The 15,127-nt window shown below is 38.8% G+C and overlaps 1 protein-coding gene across 3 annotated transcripts in view; it reads right to left on the bottom strand.

Annotated features, from left to right (window-relative positions):
• Positions 1-8,495: 8,495 nt before the first annotated feature.
• Xpo1 (exportin 1) overlaps positions 8,496-15,127 on the bottom strand; it is a 48,620-nt gene continuing 41,988 nt past the window's right edge. For all 3 annotated transcript variants that reach the window (XM_004867232.3, XM_087216021.1, XM_021246277.1), the window contains 6 exons: positions 14,160-14,354; positions 13,308-13,476; positions 12,057-12,191; positions 11,812-11,971; positions 11,590-11,686; positions 8,496-9,528 (listed from right to left, as the gene is read on the bottom strand). In XM_004867232.3, the coding sequence (XP_004867289.1) occupies positions 9,382-9,528; positions 11,590-11,686; positions 11,812-11,971; positions 12,057-12,191; positions 13,308-13,476; positions 14,160-14,354 (903 nt within the window). In that variant the 3' untranslated portion in view covers positions 8,496-9,381. The remainder of the gene's footprint in view (positions 9,529-11,589; positions 11,687-11,811; positions 11,972-12,056; positions 12,192-13,307; positions 13,477-14,159; positions 14,355-15,127) is intronic.

The following is a 15,127-nucleotide window of genomic DNA, read 5'->3' as shown; positions in this document are numbered from 1 at the left end:
CCCAAAGCAGTACTTAATTATGGCAGCTCTAGCAAACTAATTCAGTTAATGTACACATACTTTTTTTTTTTTTTTTGAGACAAGGTTTTTCTTGCTGTGTATTCCAGACTGGCCTTGAACTATGTAACTGCGGTAGCCTCAAACTCATGGCAGTCCACCTGCCTCAGCCTTCTAGGTGCTGGGACTACAGATGTGTAGTACCACACCTGGCTTGTTCTTTTTTAAACACTCCTCCTGGCTTGAACTGTCCCATCAAGTTGGCCAAGGCCCATTGGGACTGTCCCATGCTGCCAAACATTGGTGGTTCAAGCTAGCGGGAAAGTAATGCATTCAAATCACTCCCCACCCCACCCCTAGCCAAACAAAAGAATTAAAGTCCCATTATGAACATGTTAACAGTAACACAGTATTCTTTGACATGGGTAACAGTAATACATAATATATTAAAATGTAACAATTTTTTTTGTATTGTATTTTTTTTTTTGGTGTTGGGGATTGAACTCGGGTCCTTGAGCTTGCACAGCAGGCAGCAGAACCACTGAGCTAAATCCCCGGCCTGTATTGTATTTTTTGAGGTAGGGTCTTGTTACGTAGTTTAAGCCAGCCTTGAACTTATTATGTAGTTAGCCATGAACTCATGGAGATCCTCCTGCTTCAGTCTCCCAAGTGATGGGAATAAAGGTTTGTGCCACTACACCTGGCTGAATACTTCGTGCCACTACACCTGGCTGAATACTTCTATAATAAACAAGCTTATACATTTTTTTTTCTTTTTTAAAATAATGAAAGAGCTGCAGATGTGGCTCAATGTAAAGGCCCTAGGTTCCGTCCTCAGTACCAGAAAACAAAACAAAACACCTGGTACTTTGTCTGTTGGGTAAGATACACTTTCAGGAACAAGGAGTACTTTGTACAGCAGACATTAGTCAGCATGATTTGTTGTTTTGTACTGAGAATTGAACCCAGAACCTTCAAAACTTCACACTGAGCTATATCCTCAGCCCTTTATAATTTGGAGACCTGGTCTTGCTAAATTGCTAATTTGCCCAGGCTGGGCTGGAATTTATGATCCAGAGTGCTGGGATTAAAAGACTGGAGGGGCCAGGGATTTAGCTCAGCGGTTCTGGTGTCTGCCTCGAAAGCGCAGGGTCCCAAGTTTGATCCCCGGTACCAAAAAAATAGAGACTAGAAAATTTTTGGAAAGCATGGTTCAGAACTACAAATTACTCCTACAGATCATGTTGGAAGTTGTTAATATTTGCTACTTGGAACATACAATTAACTTTCAGAATATTGCTATTTTTTGTTGTAAAATTGAAATCAGGTATTTATCATACAATGAAAACACCAAGAGTCAATGAAACAGTGAAAAGCGAGTCCTTTCCCTTCTTGTTCTTCATATATGCTTTGTGTGAAGGGTAGGTGATTATGAAAAGACAGACCTATAACCACATAAGATGATACAGCCACCGATTGCTAACTCACAACACAAATGAGTGCCTATGTGACAAATGAATTACCCAACTTGTTTTTTTTTGGGGGGGGTTTTTTGGTACCAGGGATTGAACTCGGGTCCTTGTGCTTGCGCAGCAGGCAGCGAAACCACTGAGCTAAATCCCCAGCCCCCCAACTTGTTTTTTACCTTGAAGATGAATCTGACCATTCTGAGAATATTTGGAAAATTAAAATTTTCTGAATCTTACATAATTATCTTTGGGTTAAAAATGTACAAGTAGCTCAGTGGCATGTCTGTAATCCTAGCGTCTGGGGAGATTGTAAATTTAAGCCCAGCCTGGGTAATTTATCAATTTAATGAGACCCTGTCTCAAAATATTTTAAAAGGGATACCATATAGTTTTAACACTGATCTTGGCAGAATCAAATAGTGGTGGGAGTTGACAATACAGTAGTATTCTTTACTTCCTTTTGAGTTATGGATTCCTTTATTAATATCTTTTTGTTTTGTACCAGGAATCAAACTTAGGGCCTTGCACTTGTGAGGCTGGCGGCAGCACCACTGAGCTAAACCCCCGGCTTTTTTTTTTTTTTTTTTTGGGAGACAGAATCTCACTATGTAGTTCAGAGACTGGCCTTGAGCTCACTATGTGGCCCAGGCTGGCCTCAAACTTGCAATAATCCTCCTGCCTCAGCCTCTCTCCAATGCTGAGTTTACAAGTGCGGCACACCACACCCAGCCCTATTCTTGTTTTTGGTACGGGGGGGCGAACTTGGGACCTTGTGCTTGCAAGGCAGAGGTGGCACGACTGAGCTAAATCCCTGGCCCTCTATTCTCTCTTTTGCTAAATCCCCGGTCCCCTCTATTCTCTTTTAATATAACTTTTAAGACAAATCCTCAAGAAACCATTGCCTTTCTTGAGGATAATATTTCCAAATAGCATTCTACAGTATTGTTGCAGAGATCTGACATTCACAATGAAACTTAAAGAAATACTAATTAGCTGGGAGTGAGACCCGTTCTGAAAACCAAAAACAACAAAAATAAAGCAGGCGGGCATGGTGGCACACTTCTGCACTCAGGAGGATGAGGCAAGAGGAGTACCTTGAGTTTGAGGCCAGCCTGGGCTACATAGTGAGTTCAAGCCCAGCCTGAACTGCATAGTGAGACCCTGTCTCAAAAAAAACCCACTTAACGTCATTACTTTCTGATAGAATTTACTGTCTAATGTTGAATCACTATTAGTCTATTGCATACATATTCCTTTTAAATGTTTATAAATCTCCCTGTCTGCCTGCATTGGACAGCATTATACCCACCTAAAGATGGAGAAAGAATATATGGGATATGAAATTCTGGATTTGCATCCTAGCTACCCTGTCATTCCATGGGCAAGTGAGATCTCTACTTTTTTTTTTAATTTAAATTTTATTTATTTATTGGGTACTGGGGATCAAACCCACGGACTTTGCACTGAGCCAAATACCCAGCCTTCTTTTTTTTTGGTACCAGGGATCAAACTCAGGTCCTTGGGCTAGCGGGGCAGGCAGCAGAACCACTGAGCTAAATCCCTGACCCATTACGTATTTATTTTTGAGGTAGGGTCTCACTAAACCACCAAGTTGCCCAGGCTGGGCTCAAATTTGCAATTCTCCTGTCTCAGTGTCTCAGAATGCTGGAATTACAGACATGTGCCACCATGTCTAGCTTCTGCCTTCATAAGGATGACTCCTGTGTTCCTTAAAAGTCTATTCAAAATAGTGTTCCCTGCTTTGCTCAACTTCTGCTATCAATTCTGGCATAGGTGATACCTTTTCACACTCAACCACAATTTGTACGTAACTCCTATTATAGCACTTGGTGCTTTAATATTTTTCTGTGTCTCCAGTGGAAGATAGGACCTTACTTTAATTTTTTTTTTTTTTTTTTATACTGGGGATAGAACTCAGGACCTTGGGCTTTCGAGGCAGGTGGTGGAACCACTGAGCTAAATCCCCGACCCCCTTACTTTAACTTTTTATTTTGTTTTTTTGAGACAGGGTCTCACTGTGCAGTTCAGGCTGGCCTTGAACTCACTAGCCCAGGCTTGCCTTGAACTTGGTGGCATTTCTCCTGCCACAGCCTTGGGTCCTGGGATTACAAGCATGACTATGCCTAGGGATACTCTGGTTTTGTTGTTGTTGTTGTTGTTTTTGGTACCAGGGATTGAACTCAGGACTTTGCACTTGCCAGGCAGGCACAGTGCCACTGAGCTAAATCTCCAGCCCCCACCAATACTCATTGTTAGAACTGCATCAACTAATAGGACCCGATACATAATTAGAAAGACCCTAAGCATTTATCCACCCAACATTTGCTTCAACTTGCCCTCTTCAGGAATCCCAAGGACTCTTGAGTACCACCTCTGGTGGTCAGCCTACAAACAAGTGAGACTCTCAATCATCTTATCATCTTTTGGGTTACAGGGAATGACAGTACTTATAGTGCATTAGAGAAATTCTTTTGGCAGTACTAGCAATGGAACCCAGGATCTCATGAATGCTAGACAAGCTACCACTGAGCTAATTATCAACTTTGTGATGACTAAATTTGGAAAACTTCTGGAAGCTCATTTATGTCTCACATAGCTGTTTCATGGTGGAAACAAGATGAAAATCATCAAAGGTTAATCTGACTGTTGAAGAACTAAGAAAAAAGCATGCAGGAGGCTCTGGGTTACACCCCCCACCAAGGCCCTCACACACACAAAGAATTAAACACAAATGAATTCAGTTTAGGTAATACAAATACAATTTATGAATACTATTTACTACACCACAATGCACTATGACTTCTTATGTAAACAAAATTTGTTTTAGACTTATATAAGCTTTGGTGTTAGAGCTTTTATTTCAGAGTTAAAAATGAACTCTGTAGTAAAACAACTTGACTTCTGAAACAGCTCTTTTCATCTTTACCCTAGCTGTCAAAGTACAGAAATCTTTAACAAAGCACAGCTCAGTTCAGCACAGACAATGTAAATACTCAGATAAGGCTCTATGGGGCACAAAATGTGTAAATATTATGGAGAAGGGCAGTTTATTACAGAACCTGGATGAACACACTATTGTGTTTCTCAGATTTTAGTTAATGTGACAAAATACTTGAAGTAATCTGTATAAAAGTTCAGCAGCTGGGCATGGTAGTGCATTCCTGTAATCCCAGCACTCAGGAGGCTGAGGCAAGATGAACTCACTGTGAGTTCCAGGTCAACCTGGACTACATAGTGAGTTCAAGGCCAGCCTGAATTGCATAGCAAGCCCAGTCTCACAGTCAGTCAGTAAATGGTTCAGCATCTCCACAAACTATGAGCCTAGTCTTCATTACATGGGTCTTCAGGGGACATTCACAATCTAAACTAGGGTTAAGGATGTAGCTCAGTGGTAGACTGCTTGCCTCCCATGCACAAGGGTGTTCTCTCCCTAGCACCAAGGAGTGAGGGTTTAGATCCAAAATTCCAGCAACTCCAGAACATAAAGGAGTATTCCAGAGAAACAATGTAGCTACTAAAATCTCAGCACTTGGAGCATGAGGCAGGAGGATTACAGCAAGTTCAAGGCCAGCCTGAACTACATAGAAAGACCTTGTCTCAAAACAAAAACCGCTGGGCATGGTGGTGGAGGCCTGTAACCCCAGGACTCTAGAGGCTGAGGCAGGAGGACCGCCTTGAGTTCGAGGATAGCCTGGGCTAGTGAGTTCAAGGGTAGTCTGGACTACATACTCTGTCACAAAACAAAAACTATCAGATTTGTAGATATACATGGATGACCTAATTAGCTATTGTTTTAAATAGGGTCTTACCATGTGGTTCAGGCTGACCTTGAACTCACTGTGTAGCTCTTGAAGCAATCCTGCCTCAGCCTCCTGCGTTTTGGGATTACAGGTGTGCACACCTGCTGGGTCAATTTTTTAACATTATATAGCCTTGTGGGTTTTTTTTTCTTTTTAGACCTATACTAGGCATTGGACCCAGGACAGTTCCCTCTGAGCTGTCTTCCCTACCCTTTTATTTTGAGACAGGGTCTTTTGTTTCTTTGGGTTCTTTTTTTGGTTTGATTTGCTGTGTACTTCAGGTTGGCCTTGACCTTGCAGTGATTCCTTGCCTCAGCCCCCGAGTGCTGGGCTTGTAGATGTGCACTATCACACCCAGCCTGTTCATAGGATTTTAACATACCAAATCCAGTCATTAATTTGTGATTTTTTTTTTTTTTACAAACTTTATCATAACATGCCTTCACATTGCTACCCAATGAATGCAGCAGATAATGTTTTTGGAATAACCACTATGCACCCACACACACCCTCCAAATTAAACCAGTTATTCCTTAGTATTCAAACTTCTTTGTGTGGTGGTGGGGACAGGAACCAGTCTCACTCCTACTAGGCAACCATTCTACCGCGGAGCTATACTGCCAGCCCCAATTTTGTATTTTTTCAAACTTCATTCTTGCCTTGACATTGGTCTCAAACTGCAGTGTAGGTCGGCCTATGAAAGTACATTAGTTTCAAAATGAGGGAAAGGAAGCCGAAGAGGACTGAACCACTTGATTTACTCACTGCTTACACCCTAAAATGGTTTTGATGTACTATTATTTCATGAACCACACAGAAAAAGACTACCAACTGACAGCATCAGCAATCCCTCAAAATGAGTTAATTTGCTAGAACCACCTTTTTTGAGACAGGGTCTTATTACACTGCCTGGGTGTAAGCAATTCTCCTGCCTCAACCTTTAAAGGTAAGAATGGAGATACATTCACACCTGGCAACTTCTTTTTGGAAACTTCAGACTTGCTCCTATTTACTTCCCCCCTAATTTCATTGCTTAGCATTTGGTAAACAACTGACTTGCATGTAAATGAAGATAGCCTTGTATGATCAACAACTTGGTTGACAGTAAAAAAACCAAGAATTGGGGCAGGAGGATCTCTAGTTTGAGGCCAACCTGCAGTACACAGTGAGACCTTGTCCAAGACAACACTTTAAATTAAATCACTCCACACAAGAAGCACTGACCAAGTTCATACCTAGACAGACCATATCAGCAGTCATGGGTCACCAGCAATTTAAAGATGTAAGATGAGCTGGCATGCTGGTACATGCCTGTCGTCCAAACACTTGGGAGGTTGAGAGGACTGCTGTGAGTTCAAGGCCCTGTCTCAAAACTACATAGCAAGACCCTGTCTCAAAAAAAAAAATAAAAAAAAAAATCCCAATTTCAGAGAAAAAAAATGTGTAGGAAATGGAAATAGTCTAGTTGGTTAGTTATGTGTAAAGGCTTTATGTATCAATTCCTACTACCAACCTAGGACACAGATATGTGATCCCACTTTACTGTTTAAACGACTTGCCTAAGATTTCCCATCTAATGAGTACCTAGACCAAGATTTAGGCCCATTTCAGTTCTGCACGATCCCTAACAACTGGGGCCTTACTTTGAGAGTAAAGTAACTTAAGCTAATTTTTTTTTGGTACTGGGAATCAAACTCGGGACCTTGTGCTTGCGCAGCAGGCAGCAAAACCAGAGCTAAATCCCTGGCCCTCTAAGCTAATGTTACGCAGCCAATTACTGCATGTGCTTTCCAGCAAAATGACCTTCACCCAAATATGGTTAGCTTTCAACTAAGAAATTCCCATTTGCAATCACTTTTGTTATGGCCACAACTTTTCTTTTTTGGTACCGGGGATTTAATTTAGGACCTTGTGTTTTCGAGGCAGGCGCTAGAACCACTGAGCTAAATCCTCAGCCACAACTGCTTTCTTGGTCCCACCAACCTTCATGCAAGGAGATGAAATCATGTAATATGCCTCCCATGATGGTCTATTTATCACCTGGTTTCCTTGAATGTACTGTTTTAAATTTGGGAGGGGGTGCCAGATCTAACTTGGGATCTTGTGCTTGCAAGGAAGGCGGTGGAACCACTGAGCTAATTCCCCAGCCCCTTAAATGCTTTTTCAAAAAGGATTGTTGGCTGTAATTGCAATTATCCTTCTTGGGGTTGGGGATGTAGCTCTCTATTAATAGAGTACTTGCTTAAATATACACAAGGCACCAAGTTGGCTTTCCAACACTACAAAAAACAAGTATAAACTTGCTTTTGGTGCTGGATGAGTCCCCAGTTGCCAATCATTTCTAATACAGAGTACTATTCTTGCATTAAAACTAAAGGTTGGTTTCTTATAATATGCAACAATTCCCAGAGTCCAGGAGGTAGGAAGTAAAGGTTGTAGGATAAAACAGCTATTTTTGGTTAACAAATTGACAATGGTGCACAGGCCTGTAATTCTAGCAGTCCAGAAGGCTAAGGCAACAAGATCAAAAGTTTGAGCCCAGCCCAAGCAACTGACATAATGAGTCTGTGTCACAGAATAACAAATTTTTAAAAGGGGCCTGGATGTGAAGGCCTTGAGTTCAATCCCCAGAACAAAACAAAATGCCCTTCCTTTGCCAAGCACTGGAGGTTGAGGCTGAATTCTTGAGCCCAAGGGTTTGAAATCAGCCTTGGCAAAAGTGAAACTGTCTCAAAAGGTTAACTTTGTTGATGCAGTCTTACTATGTAGCTAGGCTGGTCTTGATCTCCACCTCCAGAACACAAGGGTTACATTTCTACTTTTAGACAAGATCTCCTATGTAATTCAGGAACTCAGTGATCTTACTGCTTTAAGCCTCCTGAGTGAGTGCTGGCATTTCTGGTAGGCATCACCATGCTCACCTGGCTAGGGGCTACATTTTTACACAATACAACCAATTAGGAATGTCTGCAGTAGTTTCTCTCATCTGTTACCATTCTAAAACTAATCTGTCATCTTTGTTACACTGAGATCTTAAATCACAGTTTACACAAGAGGTGTTCCCTAATCCCAAATAAAGGTGAAATGAATTGAAACATCAAAGATGTTTCTAGGGAACAGAAGGTATTTTAAGAGCATGTCCACTTTAGGACATGCATGTCCTACCTTACAACTTAAGAGGAATAATTTCGAACCAATACAAGGAAAATAATGTAAACCAAGTTTATTTTGCTTTTTAAGTAGTGTTCTTAAAGCACTACAGCTTGGTAAACAATGTAAATTAGTATAAGTCATCTCAAAAGCCAGTTTTGTTTTTTTAATGAGTTGTTAAAAAGATGCAACCTATTCTAACAGGATAAATATTTTTAACCATTTCACTTTGAGTTAATGAAGGCTCACATATGAGCAACACTCCTCATTGAGGAAAACAAAAAGCTGTTGTCGACAAGCGACAGCACACACACACAAAAACAAAAGAACTGTGTAAAAATAACTGTGTTCCCATATTTTTGAAGTCGCTTTACAATGGGATGATATGCACATGATCTTGCTGCAAACTTGCCATACAGACTTGTAATAATACATATAGTCTAGACAGACGATTCAGTCCAAGAGGTGCTAACTTCAGACAATGCAGCACTATAATCCTTTTAACAACGCAATTTGTTTTACTCATTCATTACTTTTTCTTCTAGACTGAAATACAGACTAGAAAGAAAATGCTCCCTAATTAAAATTGGTATTGTTTACAAGAAAATTTGTGTAATTTTGCATTAGAATTTACAATTATATGTTCAAATTAAATTTGCCAACTCCCCCCAGCCCTGCCACAAAATGGGCATGAAGTAAAATTTTTAAAAATGCCTTAATTTTCAACTTCATGCAAACTAAATAAAGATGACCAAAACAAAAGCTTAAACAAGGGAAGGATATTTCACAGAAAATTTCTTATACAAAAAACACGTAAGAAAAAGGGCCACTAGGTGACATTTTAATTTACAAATTGGCATCATTTTGGTCGACAAATCTTCAGATGCTGTTTTCCGCTGTCAACAAGAGTTGCGGAGAAAAAACACCCAGTTTGACTTCGGATTTTAATCACACATTTCTTCTGGAATTTCATGTGGATTAAGGATGCCAGGGACAGACATTTGAAGTTTATGTTTCTCTTCTTGAGCCTGTCGAAGGGCTGTTTCTCTTTCTTCCAAAAACAAATCAGATGTGTCTTCACCTGCAAACTCCTGTGAAAGAGAGTTTAAATGTCAATATAAAAACTTCAATCTGACTTTAAAGTAGAAACTGTAGATAAGCATTTTGCCATTTACAGAAGAAATATAAATTATCCATCAATTTAGTTTTCAATTATGCTACAAAAAATTATCCTAGGGCCAGGGATTTAGCTCAGGGGTGCTGCCGCCTGTGTCAAAGCAAAAGGTCCAGAGTTCAATCCCCAGTACAAAACAAAAACAAAAATTATCCTACATTGATACAATACTATGTAGCTAAATTTTAAAAGGTGTGTCAGATGTGGTGGTTGCATGCCTATAATTCTCAGAACTTGGAAGGATAAGGATTACTGCAAATTCAAGGTCGCCTGGGCTACAGTGTCTTCAAGACCAGCCTGAACTATATGGTGAGACCCTGTCTAAAAAGAAACAAACAAAACCTTTATAGTTTCAAAAGAGGTACACATACTAATATACCTACACAAGAGTTCAAAGAAAGAGCTTTCACTAATAGTACTTATTAAATCAAGTTTACTACTTTAACTGTCATTATCTTCATAGCTAGACTTTAAGGTCACTTTCACATTCTCCTTTGCATTTTATTTATAGAAAAACAAAAAACCCTTGTTTTTATACTACTAAAACTAACTGACCCAGCATGGAAGAACCTGTAGTCTCAGATACTTGGGAGATTATAGCGGGAAGATCCCTTGATCCCAGGAGTTCAAAGCCAGCCTGGGCAACATAGACGTTTTAGAGAAAATCTGAAGATCATATGGTTTCAATTTTTATACAGTCATGGATAAAATAACTGTTTATAGAGCTTTTACAATACTTCTGAATTTAAAACAAGATGATATAGGGGCCGGGGATTTAGCTCAGTGGTTTTGCCCCTTCACCCCCTGCTGTGCAAGCGCAAGGACCCAATTTCAATCCCCAGCACCAAAAAAACCCAAGATGATATAAAGTGAGTGAGCATGGTGGCAGACACTTATAATCCCAGCAGGAGACTGAGACAGGAGGATTACAAATTTGAGGGCAGCCTAAGTAACGTAGTGAGATCCTGTCTAAAAAATTACAATTTCAAAGGGCCTGGAATGTAGTTCAGTGGTTCAGTGCTTGACTAGCAAGCAGAAGGCCCTGGTTTGATCACCCACAGAGGAAAAGAAGTGTTATAGTATTTTTTTTTTGGTACCAGAAATTGAACTCGGGGCCTTGCAGTTTCGAGGCAGGCACCGGAACCACTGAGCTAAATCCCAGTATATAATATTTGAATTACATAATGGGGGGAGTGGTGGTAACCTCATTGGTGGCAGATGGCATTTTTGTACTCCTAGCACTTGAGGATGAGACAGCTTGATATCTTGAACCCAGGAACTTTAAACCCACTTGAGGCAACAGAAATTGTCTCAAAAAAAAATTCTTCTGAAGTGACTTGGAATACTGTGTAACAGCACTACAAATAGACATCTGCAACTTTCATGATTCATTATCAAACTGAGTATAATATTCTTAACAGAGACTACCAATGTATTTCTAATCTCTAATCTACACCTTTTAAAATGTCTATAAAATTTAATCGTATTACAATGTGCATTTAAATAATGTAGAATAGGGCTGGAGATTTAGCTCAGTGGTACTGCATCTGCCTTGCAGCACAAGGTCCTGAGTTGGAGCCCCAGTACCCCTCCCCAAGTGCAATAAATTCCATTTATAGAGTTTCCAGTTGGACGTGGTGAATCTCTAAAATCCAAGCACTCCGAGGCTGAGGCAGAAGGATTGCTGAGTTCCACGCCACATAGTGAGACCTTGTCTCAAAAACAACAATAACAAGGAAACAAGGAAACAACCAACCACCAAAAAACCCAGGCAAAAACCAAAACATTCCAAAACTATCTTCTTCTTTTTCCTGGATTTAGTTTTTCATTCTATAATGAGTTTCAAATTCTGATTAGTAAGAGTATCCATTATTTTAAAACTACACTCATTTTTACACTGTACATCAAATGGTTCTATAATAAAAATTAAGTGCTTACACCAAGCCTCAGTGTTTTTATTACCACCCCCCTAAAATACCTTTATTTGTACTAAGAAATCCCTTAGATGTTCTTTGAATGCAGGAATATCCTGATTTAAGCTGAAAAGCCCTGTCACAAAGAGCTTTACTTGAGCACTGCAAATCAAAACACAACAATTAATAATTTTTAAAACTGAACATTAATTTCAGAATTTTTAAAGACAATTTTTAATCCCCAGCACCCTTGTCAAATTTAAATAATGTATTTAAAAGTCATTTACTCTTGTAGATGAGGGAATGCAGACTTAAGGAGATTAGCCACATATTCCTGAATAAACATTTGGTTGTTAACTGGATTTCCAGGATTTAGTGGTGTACTTATTTTTCCTTCTTCAACCAAGTTAAACATATATGCAAGAATTGATGCATGCATTGTTAAACCTGTTGATAAAAGAAAATTATTAACTCTAAAATGGAATCTAACAACTCAAACATTTCTAATATTTGAATACTTTTAAATTCTTACCAGCTGTATGTGAGGTGTCTGTCACAACAGAAAAGATATGCTGAAGAATATCACAAAAGTAAGTTTGATAGAAACTCTGAGCCGCAGCTTCTTCTTGTGCAACATTTTGTAAGAGTGTAAAAAGGATCTGTAAGCCTAAAAAGATGTTGAACACCAATACAAAATCAATAAGACTGATCATTTTTCTAATATTTTAGCTATTTTTTGATGATTAATTACTTGCCTAACTTAATCTTGAATCAGTAATGAAGTACAACTACAATGAATGCTAGTTTACTAACTACACCATGGCCATTAAGACCTTCCTACTTCTAAAACAGCACGTCTAGGTAGTTTTGTATTCCACAGTTATATGTGAAGTAAAACTCATCCTGGCAAAGTGTATTTTTATTCTTATCTCTAACTGACCCATACTATGGGGGGAAAAGGAAAAAAATAATTGGTAAGGGTACAGAACGAAAATCTCTTTTTGCAGTGGCCTAGGCTACACCTTTTGAAACAGTCTCTTGTTAAATTGCTGTACTATCTATCCAGGATGGACTCAAACTTGAGATCCTCCTGTCTCAACCTCTCAAGTGTTGGGATTATAGGTGTGTGCTACTATGCCTGGCCTGAATTTAAGTCTTATGAGTGATGCTTCTCCTTACTTTGAATTTTAGGAGCTTCCTGGCATAAATCGTTTAGCCTAGGGACTTTTTTTTAGAACAGGTGGGTTAATTAGACATCTGAATATGCAATTCATACAAATAGAACTATGACAAGGGAGTGATAACAACATATTTACAACTATACAACTATTTATATGTGTATGTGTAGTAATCCATTCTTACTAGAGGGGTGTATCTTCCAATCCCCCAGGAGAAACCTGAAACTAAGGATAATACTGAAGTCTTCAGTGTATTCTACATATACATACATAAATTTACTTATAATCTAGACACAGTAAGAGATTATTAACAATATCAATAACAAATTTGACATAATTACTATTCTCTCACTGGAGGCCATTAAGTAAAATAAAGGTTACTAGAGCAGAACCATTGCAATATGATGTCCCTGGGAGGACAGAATAGAATTTCATGACGTTATGCAGAACAGTGCACAATTTAAAAACAACTTTTGCACTTAATTATTTTAGGAACCTAATTGATTGAGGGCCAACTAAAATCTCAGAGAGTGAAATGATGGACAGAATTTTAATTTATATGCCTCCAAAGTGAGCACACTGAAATAACAGATAAAAATATTTACCTGTATCTGCAACATTTCTCATAGTATGTTTGAAAGCCCAAATAATAGAATCCAAAACAAGTTTAAATTGTGCAGGTGGGATAGCTAGGAATGCTGGGAAACAATGAGAATTGACAGCCTGAAGTAGTAAGAAAAAGTTTGTTCTGTGTTCAGGATATTCTTCAAAGTCCTTGGAAAAAAAAAAGAAAAAGCGTTGGGGACAGAACATTTCAATGCCATATTTATGATATGGAATGGAAGCAGCAAGTATATATGTTTGGAATTGTCAATGGACCCCAAAAGATATCATCCCCAAAAGGTAAATCCTTCCAAAATATAATTCACTTTTCATGGCTGTTTTGTTATACATTGAAACCATTAACACAGGTTAGAGAAAAAGTTAGCAACTGTGTAAATTCATCTACTTATATCTAACCTTCTTCTGAGTAAATATATGTTCCAATTTCTTACAAGCATATATATAGGGGCCGGGGATTTAGCTCAGTGGTTCCGGCACCTGCCGTGCAAGCACAAGGTCTAAGTTCCATCCCTGGTACCAAAAAAAAAAAAAAAAAAAAAGCATATGCACTTTTATATATTAAAACTATAGACCTGCCTTTTCATTCACTTAAAACTAATTTCTTACAAGAATGTCTGACAGTCTTAACTTTGATAAAGGCCAAGTGTTAATGTAAATGTTAAAAATCTCTTTTCATTCCCCACTTGTATACACACCAGTCCTTCCTTCTGCATATTAGACAAGTCCTTTACCACTGGAGCTGAATTAACAGTCCTACTCCAGTTCTGATGTCAAAATGTTGTATATTAAATCTTTAAATTTTCCATTATATAACTGAAATATAAATCACCTACCTTATTTATCATATTCAAGGTGCATTCAAAAACAGCATCAAATATCTGAGGTATTTCAGCTGTTATATGTCCCCCTAACTTGTTCACAATAATGGCCATAGTACTAAGCACTTCTGGTTCTCTAGCAGCTGGGACATTTCTCTGGTAGTCAATGAGAACTGCATCCAACAGAGGAGGAACAAAATTTTCAGCTACCTGTTGGAAAAAAACTTTTACATTTTAATCTAGATACTTAATATTATAGACAATTAAGACACTCCCTTTGGGTTAATTATCTGCTAAAAGCAGTGAAACTCTAGGCTCTTTCAAATTTTCCAACATTGTAATTAGCTTTTATTGTTTTTCAGACAGGGTCTCACTAAGTAGATCAGGCTGGCCTCCAACTTATAGCTATCTCCTCCTGCCTCGGGATCACAAGTGCTGGAATTACAGGCATGCACCATACCACATCCAGCTATTGTTTTTGTTTATTGCAGTACTGGGGTTAGAACCTAGAGCCTCGTGCATGCTAGGCAGCTCCTCTACTGCATTAAGCTATAGATCCAGGTTCTAAAATGATTTTAGCAGAAGAAATCAGAAAAACTAAAATAGTGGAAAAGGCCATAAGAGAATAATATAGTTCAAATCTGTTTTATTTTTGTTTTTTCATACTGGGAATCAAACTCAGGATGTTGCACTTGCCAGGCAGGCATGGTACCACTGAACTACATCCCCGGATTACATGTATTTTGTAATGGGCAATGAATCCTAAAATTAAGTGACTGGTTGGACCAGTAGACTTAGTCTCATTACTTTTTTGTTTGTTTGTTTTTTTGGAGACAGGGTTTCGCTATATAGACAAGGTTGGCCTTGAACCTGGTAATCCCCCTGCCTCAGCTTCCCAAGTGCTGGGATTATAGGCATGCGCCACTATGCCTGGCTCTAGTCTCAATTAATAATATAAAATATAATTTAGTAATATCAAATAG

Source organism: Heterocephalus glaber, unplaced genomic scaffold, assembly GCF_053883595.1.
Source record: "Heterocephalus glaber isolate CG9 unplaced genomic scaffold, H.glaber_assembly_v1.0 deba00001457, whole genome shotgun sequence".
Lineage (NCBI taxonomy): Eukaryota > Metazoa > Chordata > Mammalia > Rodentia > Bathyergidae > Heterocephalus > Heterocephalus glaber.
The sequence above is the reverse complement of the archived record's forward strand: the minus strand, read 5'-3'. Positions and strand labels throughout refer to the sequence as shown.